We start from the raw sequence: 14069 nt of genomic DNA, 5'->3' as shown, positions 1-14069 counted from the left end.
AGAAGTGAAAACCACATTAACTGTTCACTTCACTTAATAAACAGTCGAGTGGAAGAGAGATAGATGCGGCGCAAGCGTACAATGAGCGTAACGGGACACAGCGTTAACGGAACAATGTGCGCAACGGTACATAACGTAACGGGACAATGAGTGTAACGGGACACAACGTAACGGGACAATGTGTATAACGGGAAACAGCGTAACGGTACAATGTGCGCAACGGGACACTTTTTCGTGCGTGCAGCCGGCGTTCATCGATTTATTAGACGTTGTCACGTAAAAAAAAAACGCGAATTTTGCAGGTGTTGAAGGATAGGTGACGGAGCGTGGCGGCACCAACCCTGGAGCGTGTAACACGCTCCTCCCGGCGCAGGGAACACGCTCGGCCGAGCACGGCGAAGCCCGGAGGGCGACAGCGGCAAGAAGCCGGAGGCGCATCGGGGGACGCTCGGGCGACTGGAAATAAAAAGGACCTCTTTCGCCCGACCGGACAGGACCTCGTCCCGACAGGAGGACGTCTGGCGTCTGACGAACGTCCTACGGGGCCATCTCTCACTCTGGAGCTTCCTCTCTCTCCTGCCACCCCCGAGAAACAACCGAGACCAACCCTCGAAGACTATAAATAACTTCAGAGACCGGAAAAATTCGCGGATTCATTTCGAGACAGGCTAAAATTCAAACATGTGAACAATTCTGCTGGTTCTGCTATTGGCTCGCAGGTTAACTGGAGCTCTCTGGGCAAATGACAGACTATTGACCAAAGAAGCCTCGAATCACAAGCCACCCAGTGGAGCTGCCTCACAAGTTAGCACCCAATGAACACGCGTGTTTGCTTGAGAAATGCAGAGGATAATGGAGGCTATCCTAGAGGTAATTGAATCCGCGAATTTTTCAGGTCTCTATAAATAAGAAACAGGAAAAAATTGGCGGTTTCCTTTGGCGGTAGGATAATATGTTCTGCTTCAGTAATGGCTCACAGTTCATCTGGATGTCACTAGACCAATTATAAACAGTTGTCCAAAGAAGCAACCCGGTTGAGACGTCTCACAATCAGTAGCCAATGAGCAGGAGACATTTCTCCCGGTGTACAGATAACTTCAGAGTCTATCCTAGAGGTCACTGAACCGGCGAATTTTTCTGGTCCTTATAAATAAATATACATGATTATGTTTGGTTACTTAAAAAATTATCGAATTAATTAAAAATAAAATGTCACCCTTGTGGTGCTTAGGTATATGCAGGGAACTACGATTATTTCGCTGAAAAAATTTCATCCGAGGCTAGGCTCAACTTGCCTCCACGTAATCAAGCAAGTTTAAAGTCATCATTGGTCGATGTCAAGATCACATCCTTTGGCGAGTCACGCGTGACTGGCTTATAGCAGGCTTGGGGTCGTCAAAGGCGTGTCAAGATCACGGTAGACCAATCATCACGTATATGTGCTTCAAGTATCCTTTTCTACAGCATCGGCGTGCGATGTTGAAAGTATTAGTTTAGATTATTAGGGACTGGGTTCTCCACAGTCAGCTGAATATTATGGCAAATGTCACCTATTCATTCGCTGCTCACGTGAGCTATGCCTCGACTGTATTGCTTGTGATGCGATAAATCTTTGGTTGAAGATTTCCCACTGGTCCAGAGTCCTCACATTGTAACATGGGCCAGTTGCAGAAGCAGTCAATAAGCATAAGTATTTGGTTTTTAGTCCAACACGAAATTAAAAACACGAGTTTTCCCGGTCTCTAGCAAACGTATCGCTGCTGACGAGATGTGTTTTGCAGTCGTGGTCTTTACAGACGATGACTGATGATGACATGACACCTGTCATATTCATGTCACCAGATCCAACTCACACAGTTGCACACGAATAAGTCGGTCTTCTGTTCATTGGCTGCCGCTTTCTGTCCGGATAGCGTATGATTGGTTCATACGAGCCAGGTAATGCTGTGATTGGTTCCTTGTTCTTCATGACCAGCCGAGATCCAACGAGAACGTCGCGCCAATGTGGACTGGCGCGAGTTGCAACGTTCCAAAAGTCTCTCTGCAGTGAGGTGAGACTGGAGCACTGACAGAATGAATGGGAAGGGGAAAACGGAAGAAGCCCCAGAAAACCCCACTGGCTCACCCACTATTGCGATAAATCCGTGCTGGAACACGATGCTTGGGTACTACGAAGTCGTGTGTGACGTCAGCAAGACGCTCAACATAGATGTTTTCTCAAGTTTATGCGGAGACAAAGTTAAAGAGGAGAGGCCATAACTAGAGAGCTGCAAAATTCGCGGATTCATTCGGTGATAGGCTAGAATTCAAACACATATACCTCTTAGATAATTTTGCTATTCGCTTACTGTTCATCTGAACGAATCTCAACCAGTTATAAACATTCAACCAAAGAAGGACCGAAACACAGACAAACCAGCTGAGACGACTTACAAGTCGGCAGCCAATGAACTTGCGTTATTTGCCCGAGTGTACAGGGGTATGTGCAGTCTATCCTGAAGGTAATCGAAACCGCGAATTTTGCAGGTCTCTAGCCATATACTATTTTCCAACTCTCGAATGTTTAAATTTAGCTTTGTTAAAGCATTGCATATAATTTATGGAATTCCATGAGCTAGTAAATACTACCTGCCACAATTTGTTTTCCTTGTGAAGTCATTGGCGTTTAGAATTTAATTTCAGTCAAACTTCGTTTATCCGTACTGACAGGGACAAAAAGCAGTCCGGACAACCGAAAATCCAGATAATCCGGGTAAAATGGGCAATAAGCTAAAAACAATTTTCAAATAAGCAGACTTACCGTTTATTGCGATAAATAGGGGGAACATTTTTCGCGAAAAAACCTGAACGCCTACTAGACTGCAACAAGGTATACCCGCACCAGCGGTTTCTTCCTTGTGATTGGCGGCCGTCTGCGAGAGAAGTCGTCGCCTAGTTTCACTGAGACGCTCAGGACGCGTTTGATTCCGCACTGACTTCATGTGATTGGTGTTGTGACAATCGACATGCACATTAAAGAAACTCACCCAATCACGGAACACAGACGATGCTACAGTTTTTTGAATTTCAGCTGGTCTCGGAATCTTTTTGCGAAATATGCATGCCTCTACCAATCACTAGAGACCTGCAAAATTCGCGGTTTCGATGGCCTTCAGGATAGACTGCACATACCCCTGTACACTCGGGCAAATAACGCAAGTTCATTGGCTGCCGACTTGTAAGTCGTCTCAGCTGGTTTGTCTGTGATTCGATCCTTCTTTGGTTGAGAGTTTATAACTGGTTGAGATTCGTCCAGATGAACAGTGAGCCAATAGAAAAATTATCTAAGAGGTTTATGTGTTTGAATTCTAGCACATCACCGAATGAATCTGCGAATTTTGCCGGTCTCTATCGATGACCTCTAGGATGAACTCCACAGTTCTACGTACTCTCGGTCAAATGTCACCCACACATTGGCTGCTGTCTTGTGAGACGTCCCAACGTAGCAGCCTGTGATTCGATAAAGCTTTGGTCGGGTGTTTCTCATTGGCCCAGAGTCATCCAGGTGAGATGTCAGCCAATAGCAGAGGCGGCACTGAGGTATAACTATTTGTATTTTAGCCTTATCGCGAAACGAATTGGCGAATTTTTCCGGTCTCTAGTCTCTACCAATCACATGAAGTCAGCGCGGAAGCAGACGCGTCCTGGGCGGCTCGGTGAAACAAGGCGACGACCTCTCTCGCAGACGGCCGCTGGTGCGGGTGTACCCAGTTGCAGTTCGCGGACAGCGCAGTGTGTCGTGCGACAGGGGCGGCGGCTGACGAGGGGGCAGGAGGGTTGGGACGGGGAGGGAGGGCAGTACCTCTCGACGATGAGGCTGATGGTGCTGCCGGAAGACTTGAACAGCCCGTGCACGTCCTCGTGACGCAGGTCGCGCGCGTCGTAGTCGTTGATCTTCTTCACCACGTCGCCGCACTGCAGCAGCTTGTCCGCCGGGCTGCCCAGCTGCACCTGTGGGCACCGGTCTCACGTCGGTTGGGACCGGAGAAATTCGCGTGATCAATGACCTCCAGGATAGACTCCAATATCCTCTACAAACTGTTCATTGGCTGCTGACTTGTGAGTCGTCTCGACTGAGTGTCTGTGATTCGACACTTCTATGAGTGAGGGTCTCTAATTGGCCCTCAGTCCTCCAGATTAACAGTGAACCAATGACAGAAGCAGCACTAAGGTATAATTATTTGAATTTTAGGGTAACACGAAATGAACCCGCGAATTTTTCGGGTCTCTAGTGATAACTAGAATTCCTTATAACTAAAATTCCCGGATTCGTTCGGTTATGGGCTAGAATTCAAACACATATACCTCTTAGATAATTTTGCTATTGGCTTACTGTTCATCTGGACGAATCTCAACCAGTTATAAACCCTCAACCGAAGAAGGATCGAACCACAGACAAACCAGCTGAGACGACTTACAAGTCGGCAGCCAATGAACTTGCGTTATTTTCCCGAGTGTACAGGGGTATGTGCAGTCTATCCTGAAGGCCATCGAAACCGCGAATTTTTCAGGTCTCTATTGATGTATTTTGGTGTTTTATTTCTTGGGAGTTTTGAGGAATACGAGAGTTGAGTTCCGGCGCGATAGCGTGGTGCGGGAAACGCCAGACATCATCTCTTTCCTTGTCCGTCTCTCCGTGTGTCGCCGGAGAACGGGGCAAGCTTATGTAACTTACGGCACGGACGCCCACGGACACTTGGGATTGTTGACGGTTGTTAGTTTTTGAACACCGGCCAGACACGCTTGCCAAACGGTTTTATTATTTTTTTTTTTTCCACGCCGCCAGCCACACTTGGCATGGCCTCCGTCGCTCTTATCTATAACCGTTCCCCCTGCGGCCGGTCGCCGAATGCAGCGCTCAGTGGTGACCTAGTTTGTTAGCCACAGCCGAGAGCGAGCGAGCTTTGAATGCACATGTGCGCAAGAAAGGTACTTCTTACACACTAACATGTTCTATTCTTATGTGTAAAGCGATTGAAACTGTCCTATTTGGTGCATAAACCTGAAGCTTTAAAACCTAATAAGTAGAGACCGGAAAAATTCGCGATTTCAAATCCCTAAAGGATAGACTCCATGATCCTCTACGCACTCGTGCAAATTACATCTGCTGATTGGTTACCGACTAGTAACACCTGTTGACTGGAATGATCGTGATTCGCTAATTTTCCCGTTAAAGATTTTTCATTTGCCCAGAGTCCTTCAGATAAACTGTGGCCCAATCACTGCAGCAAAATAATATCAAAAGTATTTGGACTCTATCCTATCGCGAAATGAATCAGCGAATTTTACAGGTATCTACTAATAAGTAGGGGCATCGCGAAAATATTTCGGGACTAGATAAACGTTAAAACACTGTAGCATCGTCTGTGTTTCGTGATTTAGCGAGTTTCTCCCTGATACATGTCGATTGTAACAACACCAATCACAGTGATTCAGTGCGGAATCAAAAGCGTCCTGAGTGGCTCGGTAAAACAAGGCAACGACTTATCTCGCAGACGGCCGCCAATCACAAGGAAGAAACCACAGGTGCGGGTATACCGTGTTGCAGTCTAATAAGTGTTCAGATCTTTTCGCGAAAAATGTATGCTCCTACTAATAAGGCAAATATCATTTTAAATCTTCGCTGAGAAGAATATATCTGTAATCCGCAAGTAAAGTTACACTATGGATCCTATGACAAGGAATAATTTTTTTAAATTTATTACAATTTTTTTTTAATTTATTGCCTTTTATTTTTAACCCACAGGTTTTACAATGGGAATTCTTAAAAAAATGAACAAATATATATTTTTACAGTAATTAGTCAAAAAATAATAATTTTAAGGTATAAAATTATTGTTATCATTTGGTACAAAGTAAAACATAAGAGTTTTTAAACTTTCTTCATTGGAGGTATATCTAAAATATATTTTATTTTATATTTGTTCTAATTATTTGAAAATACAAAAATAAGAAATAAAAATGTATTTGATAATTTCTATGGTTTCAGCAAAGTTGAAAAAAAATCGAACCACATGTAGGGCCTAATTTCTACTTCTGTTCTCGTGCGAACAACTTTAATGAAAATATTGATTAGCTTGTTTAGTTTTAACTTTTGCAGAATGTTAAATTTAAATGGTTAAACCTCCGCGAAATCGTTATCGAATACCTCTTTCATCAATACATAATTTCTAAATGTTTTTGTTAAAACTTAGTGGTGGTTTTGTTACTGAACAGCTTTGCAGCTTTTAGCATCGCGAAACACTCAACAATTCTGTGCAGCGGAGCTACAAGCAAAACATTTTGTTAGCAGACGCGACAGGGGAGGAAAATTATGCGCTGCCCTGCACTTTACGCTGTGGTACACGAGTTGGCGTCTTGCCAACCACCTCACTAGTTTGTTAGCTGAAGCTGGGAGGGATTAAACTTTAAAGTAGATTACTTCGACCTTCCCGCGTGCAACTAAACGAACCGTAAACAGCTAGGCAATTTAGCTGAAGTCAGCCGCCACTTTGGGAAAACATGGCCTGAAATTGGAAGAGACATAACCAACTACTGCATATCAAAAATTCACATATTTAAAGAGATATTTAAATTAATAGCTCATGTTTTTCACATTTTTATAACTGGGCCAATGTTTCAATTTATCAGACTCTAAAGTACTCTCAATAAATTAAAAAGAAATATTATATAATGAAAATTAAAATGTACAGTATGTTTTCTTAAAGGTAGCCATCACCAAAAAACACACACACTTATATACAAATATAAAACTAGCACTTTAATAGCTTGAGACCTGCAAAATTCGCGGTTTCGATGGCCTTCAGGATAGACTGCACATACCCCTGTACACTCGGGCAAATAACGCAAGTTCATTGGCTGCCGACTTGTAAGTCGTCTCAGCTGGTTTGTCTGTGATTCGATCCTTCTTTGGTTGAGGGTTTATAACTGGTTTAGATTCATCCAGATGAACAGTAAGCCAATATCAAAATTATCTAAGAGGTATATGTGTTTGAATTCTATCCTATCACCGAATGAATCCACGAATTTTGCAGGTCTCTATTAATAGCTATAAAAATTGAATTAGCCTAGATTAAAAGTTATTACAAATAATTATTCTGGTATGTTCTTAGTTGTAAAGTAGCACCCTACGAACAAATGAAGGCAGTAGCTAAGGTGTGTTAGGCACTATAAAGTCTAATTCTATCATGAAATGGACTAATTGTGGTACGGGATTTAGGGTGATGTCATTGGTCAGGTTAAAGTTTATGTAATTAAGCTTAGGGGCTCGCGGATTCAACCTGTGCCATAACTAGAGACCCGTAAAATTCTCGGGTTCATTTCGTGTTATGCCAAAATTCAAATAATTATACCTTAGTGCTGCTTCTGTCATTGGTTCACTGTTAATCTGGAGGACTGAGGGCCAATTAGAGACCCTCACTCATAGAAGTGTCGAATCACAGGCCACCCAGTCGAGACGACTCACAAGTCAGCAGCCAATGAACAGTTAGCATTTGCCCGCGTGTGTAGAGGATATTGGAGTCTATCCTGGAGGTCATTGAACCCGCGAATTTTCCGGGTCTCTAGCCATAACAGACATCAAGGTTATTAAACGAACTACTAATTTATTAGTTCAGACTTATTTAGTTTTTACATTACCGTGGCCTTCATAGCCAAGTAACACATAGATAGAGACCTGCAAAATTCGCGGATTCATTCGGTGAAAGGCTAGAATTCAAACACATATACCTCTTAGATAATTTTGCTATTGGCTTACTGTTCATCTGGACGAATCTCAACCAGTTATAAACCCTCAACCAAAGAAGGATCGAATCACAGACAAGACGACTTACAAGTCGGCAACCAATGAACTTGCGTTATTTGCCCGAGTGTACAGGGGTATGTGCAGTCTATCCTGAAGGCCATCGAAACCGCGAATTTGCAGTTCTCTACACATAGACCATTCACAACTTAATAACTATTTAACCACTTTGATTGTCTTAATATTTATTTGCACAAATCTCAAAGGAGATATGCTGTTTTGTAGAAAATATAATTTTTAAAGAGTTGGCATACACAGCGTCCACACTAGGCATTGGCCGAATAAGTGAGATTTTGTCATAAAATAGAGACGGGAAAAATTCAGTGGTTCAATGACCTCCAAGATAGACTCCACAATCCTTTGAATACTCGGTGTCACCTGTTCAATGGCTGCTAACGTGAGCGACTGGATTGCTTGTTATTCGATACTTCTTTGTTTGGATATTTCCCATTGGCTCAGTCTTCCACATTGTAAGATGAGTCAATCGTAGGTCCTAGTTCAAAAGTACAATTATTTGGATTTTAGCCTATCGGGAAATTACACTGCAAATTTGTCCGATATCTAGACATAAATATTAAGCGCATTCTGCATACTGCATCCGAAACCCACAACTTATAACTAGAGTCCCGGAAATGTCACGGATTCCTCTGGCCTCAGGATAGAATTCAAAATTATAGGTGTGCTCGACCAATGTTTACTTTCCCATTGGTTGATTTCTTAGCGAGAACAATTTTATCCTTGTTATTTGGCACTACCTGATTCGCTTACTTCTCTCCTAGCTGGACATCGTTGGCTCACGGTCGTAGAGGGGCGTGTCCAGATAGCTGCGGTCCAATCATGAACACAGTGCGACAGTGTGGAGGTTTGCATTCTAGCTTGCGACTAAATGAATGCGCGAAAATTCCGTGTCTCTACTTATAAACATCGTAACACAGAAGTCACAAATAAGAACTGGCATTACTCAGAAATACAACTTAGAAACATGTAACTTAGAAACACACAGCGCCGAAACCCACAACTAAGGGCATGCACTTTTCGCGAAAAGATTACGAGACTAGCTGAAAGTTAAAACACTGTAGCATTGTCTGTGTTTCGTGATTGGGTGAGTATGTCAGTTCAACCAATCACAGTAATTCAATATGGAAGCAAACGCGTCCTGCGTGGCTCCGTCTAATAAAGCTCTCGCAGACGGCCGCCAACCACAAGGAAGAAACCGCTGGTGCTGGTATAACTTGTTGCAGTCTGATAGGCGTTCAGATTTTTTCGCGTAAAATGCCTGCCCCTACCCACAACTTATAAACATCGTAACATAGAAAGTCATAACTTAGAACTAGCATTACTTGGAAACACAACTTAGAAACACGTAACTTAGAAACACACAGCGCCGAAACACACAACTTATCGTTAGAGACCGGAAAAATTCGCGAATTCATTTCGTGATAGGCTAAAATACCAATAGTTATACCTCAGTGCCGCCCCTGCTATTGGTTCACAACTCACCTGGATGACTCTGGGCCAATGAGAAACACCCGACTAAAGCTTTATCGAAACCACAGTCTGCTACGCTGGAACGTCTCACAAGACAGCAGCCAATGAGTGGGTGACATTTGACCGAGTGTACGTATAGAACTATGGAGTTCATCCTAGAGGTCATTGAACCCGCGAATTTTTCCGGTCCCTACTTATCGTAATATAGAAAATAATAAATGAGAACTAGCATTACTTAGTTACACGTAACTTAGAAACACGTAACCTAGAAACACGTAACTTAGAAACACGTAACCTAGAAACACGTAACTTAGAAACACGTAACTTAGAAACACGTAACTTAGAAACACGTAAGTTAGAAACACGTAACTTATAAACACATAACTTAGAAACACGTAACTTAGAAACACGTAACCTAGAAACACGTAACTTAGAAACACGTAACTTAGAAACACGTAACTTAGAAACACGTAAGTTAGAAACACGTAACTTAGAAACACGTAACTTAGAAACACGTAACTTAGAAACACGTAACTTAGAAACACGTAACTTAGAAACACGTAACTTAGAAACACGTAACGTAGAAGTGAGAAAGTGAGGAACTGCTAAGCGGTGACCCACCTTGGTGACGACGATGGGCGCGCCCAGGTCGCAGCCGCCCACGATCCTGATGCCCCACGGCGTGGACACCCCGTCCCGCTGCAGCGAGACGGACAGGCTGTGCGGCCTGGCGCTGCGGGCTGAGCTCATGCTGCGCTGTCCGGAGCCTGGACACACGTCACAGCCGTGTCCGTGAGGCGCCGGCCTGCCCCTCCTCGCAACAGTTCCCGCACACACGCTCGCTGGGCGTCCCAGCGCGCCATCAAACAATGGAAGCACTCCAGTGATGGCATAAACACCACTAGTCAATTACAAGTTCAATACTCAAGTACTCAATATAAAAACGTGTACAAAATTCATTATTTAATTTAGTAATATAATCGATAGAGACCCGTAAAATTCGCGGGTTCAATGACCTCCAGGATAGACTCCAATATCCTCTACACACTCGGGCAAATGCCAACTCTTCATTGACTGCTGACTTGTGAGTCGTCTCGACTGGGTGGCCTGTGATTCGACACTTCTATGAGTGAGGGTCTCTAATTGGCCCTCAGTCCTCCAGATTAACAGTGAACCAATGGCAGAAGCAACACTAAGGTATAATTATTTGAATTTTAGCATAACACGAAATGAACCCGCGAATTTTACGGGTCTCTAATAATCGACATAAGTTTTATTTGATAATAATAATTAAAAAACAATAAACATCCGAATTTTATTCTAATTCATTAATTTTAAATATGTATTACATAATAATGAAATATGCAAATACATTCTTGAAAATACACCTGAAAAATTTCATAAATACAATTTCTATCACTAATATTTAGAGACCCGTGAATTTAGCGGATTCATTTCGTGTAATGCTAAAATTCAAATAATTATACCTTAGTGTTGCTTCTGCCATTGGTTCACTGTTAATCTGGAGGACTGAGGGCCAATTAGAGACCCTTACTCATAGAAGTGTCGAATCACAGGCCACCCAGTCGAGACGACTCACAAGTCAGCAGCCAATGAACAGTTGGCATTTGCCCGAGTGTGTAGAGGATATTGGAGTCTATCCTGGAGGTCATTGAATCTGCGAAATTCACGGGTCTCTATTAATATTCACAATAAAAAAAAGTTTTTTTTCTATTATATGGACCAGTATTCAATATCAATAACACAAGTTTAAAATTAAAAAGCACATATAATTTTTTTTATTTGTATGTAGCTTTTTTTTATCCTGTGAAAATTTCGTTGCATGCTGCGCGTGCATCGTAAAAATTCTGCATGCGATCTTTATTGGCAAACCTCTATGGGGAGGATACTTCTGTTGGCAACTCTACCCTGATGATGTCTACTGCAATTTAGACTGAAACGTCGGTGATATATTCACCTTGGACGCGGCTACAACCCAGAAGCTAAGCTACTTCAAACAATAGCCGTTAAAGCCTGCTATCTATTTTATTTATAAAAAATGTTAAACACACACCTATTACATTTTAACAAAGTTTATGCTATCGTTTATATTAACACTTTCTTTTACTACGGTTAAAGCTATGCTTATAATTATTAAATAATTTCACCTCGTTTCAAATACCTCCCATTATTTAAGTATATTTGAAAATCACACATACCCCTTTAAAAAACCTTATAGTTTGAATTTCGCAAAATTGTAAAATTGTGGTTGGTATTTTGTTATTTTATTATTTATACCTAAAATGATTCTTATGCTTAGTTTAATTCTAAGATATAATTATTAATCTTAAAACCATACTTACCCGTTTTCAAACTGTAGTGTTTGCATTTCGCCAAATGTAAAAAAAAAATCGTGGTTGGTAGTTTATGTACATTAATTTCTGGAACTCAAAATCATTTATTACGCTTATTTGGATTTAGAGATATTAATTTTTATCTTAAAAACCTACTCACCCCTTTTTCACCCGAAGGTTTTGAATTTCGCAAAAAAATATAATAATTTTTGGTGGTAGTTTAGGTAGGTTTATTGTTTTTATCCAATATTAATTACTATGCTAAGTTAAATTCATAGATATAATTATCAATCTTTAAAATAAACTTAGTCCTTTTTCACACCTTATTGACTGAATTTCGCAAAATGGATAATGGTGTATGTTTTTATATGTTTTTTAATTGTACACAACATCATTTATTACGCTTAATTAAATTAGGAGATATAATTATAAAAATTTTAAACATATTTATCCCCTTTTTACCCCTTGGGGTTTGAATTTTTCAAAATATAAAAATCTTGTTGATAGTTTTCGTATGTTTATTATTATTAATACTACCTAATATAATTTACTGAGCTTAATTAAATTCGGAGATATAATTATAAATCTTTAAAATAAACTAATCCCTTTTTCACCCTTCAGAGATTGAATTTCGCAAAATTAAAAATTGGTTTGTTTTCATATGTTTTTATTGGCACACAAATTTATTTATTACGCTTAATTAAATTCAGAAAAAAATTATAAATCTTTAAAACATACTTTATCACCCTTTTTGTGCGTGACCAATCAGGATAGCCCTCACCTACCATTGGCTGTGCAAGGAGAGGAGCTCTGACATATATCAACCCATGGTTTTCCAGTTTCCAATATCAGTCTGCTTGTGCTTGATGATGGGAACAGATGTCAGTTCCGAAACGTCACAACTGTTTGTCATTGGAACTCTTCTGTGTTCGTCTGTGCTTTCGTCATTGCGTTGTCCATAGTACTTGTTTATCTTCATCGTTGTGTTTACCTACATATTTTCTGCGTTGTCCAGGTTTTTTGTCTGCCTCTGTCTCGTCGTTGTTAGCCCACGGTATTCGTCTGTGTTGTTATATTGCGTTTTCAATGACTATGTTCCTTCAACGGAATTCTTGTGATGTATGATATTTATATGTTGAGAATTTTTTGTCCGAGCTGTCTTCGTTGTGTTATCCATAACGCTTTTTTAGTTTCATCTTTGGTTCCGTTTGTCCGACATCAGCTGATTCAATCTTATTTTCTGCGAATTTTTTATCTTCATATTTTTATTAATTTTTTTAACGGTCAGAATTTTTCCATGGCAAAAAGTACAAAACTGCAATGGTGTGTCCAAAAAACTGCATTAAAACATACTTAGCCATTCTCACCTCTCAGGTATTGAACTTTACAAAATAAAAAAATGTGGTTGGTAATTTTTGTATGCTTATTATCTGTACCCAATATCTTTCTTTAATCATGCTTAGTTTCATAGATATAATTTATCATCTTAAAAATTATATTTACTCAACTTTCACCCCCTTAGGGGCGAAATTCTGGAATTATATTTAGCCTAGTTTTTTTAGTTAGCCAAAGACCTTTCTAATAAAAATAAAAATAATCATTAAAATCCCTCAAGTAGTTTTCGACTGATGCTGGAACCAACAGAGAAATAGACAAAAAAATTAAATACTATATTTTTGAGTTATTCAATAATGTAAGTAGCCGTTTCCAAGAGTTATTTTTATCATATCATCCAATGTAAAGACTTTTTGCCGCAAACAGTTGTATTATTAGTATTGGTAATAGAGAAATATTTCAAGATGGATCACTGAGCGGCTGGGTCATGTTTGTTTGAACAGAGTTCTACATCCACCGCGAATCTTGTCGCTTTAGCAACAATATTTTATTGAAATAATTAAGGGGATTATTAACACGCCAAAAAAGTGTAAAATAAAGGTGTTACCTCGAATATTTCAAATAAATATAATTTTACTACAGCGACAAAAAAATATAATTCACACGCTAGGTGAACTATCTTAAATACTTTCAAAATATTGCAAAATAAATTGTTGTTCATCTCCAACTTCAAAGACGTGTACCAGCGTTGGGAAGCAATTAAGATCATTAAGTCGTTTATATGTTTTCAACATATTTTGTCACGATGAACCTGCAGTCGAAGATTAATCGGTAGAATTCCGACTCATACTTTATGCATTAAAGTTTGTATTTAAAGTTTTGTAAAAATAAAAATAAAAATGTACCTATCATTGGGGGCACGAAGATTTCGCGAAAAGATTTCGAGAATAGATGAAAGTTAAAATACTATAGCAAAGTCCGTGTTTCGTGATTGGGTGAGTTTCTCCCACGTAACAACACCAATTACAGTGATTCAGTGCGGAAGTAAACGC

The 14069-nt window shown here is 40.4% G+C and overlaps 1 protein-coding gene across 1 annotated transcript in view; it reads right to left on the bottom strand.

Annotated features, from left to right (window-relative positions):
* LOC134529039 (PDZ and LIM domain protein 3) overlaps positions 1-14069 on the bottom strand; it is a 155912-nt gene that overhangs the window by 120345 nt on the left and 21498 nt on the right. Inside the window, exons 2-3 of the mRNA XM_063362735.1 lie at positions 9950-10095; positions 3842-3990 (exon numbers count right to left, since the gene is read on the bottom strand). Of these exons, the coding sequence (XP_063218805.1) occupies positions 3842-3990; positions 9950-10078 (278 nt within the window). The 5' untranslated portion in view covers positions 10079-10095. The remainder of the gene's footprint in view (positions 1-3841; positions 3991-9949; positions 10096-14069) is intronic.

The sequence above is a fragment of the Bacillus rossius genome, chromosome 2, assembly GCF_032445375.1.
Source record: "Bacillus rossius redtenbacheri isolate Brsri chromosome 2, Brsri_v3, whole genome shotgun sequence".
NCBI classification, from domain to species: Eukaryota; Metazoa; Arthropoda; class Insecta; order Phasmatodea; family Bacillidae; genus Bacillus; species Bacillus rossius.
Note: the sequence above shows the minus strand (reverse complement) of the source record. Positions and strands in the feature narration are given on the sequence as shown.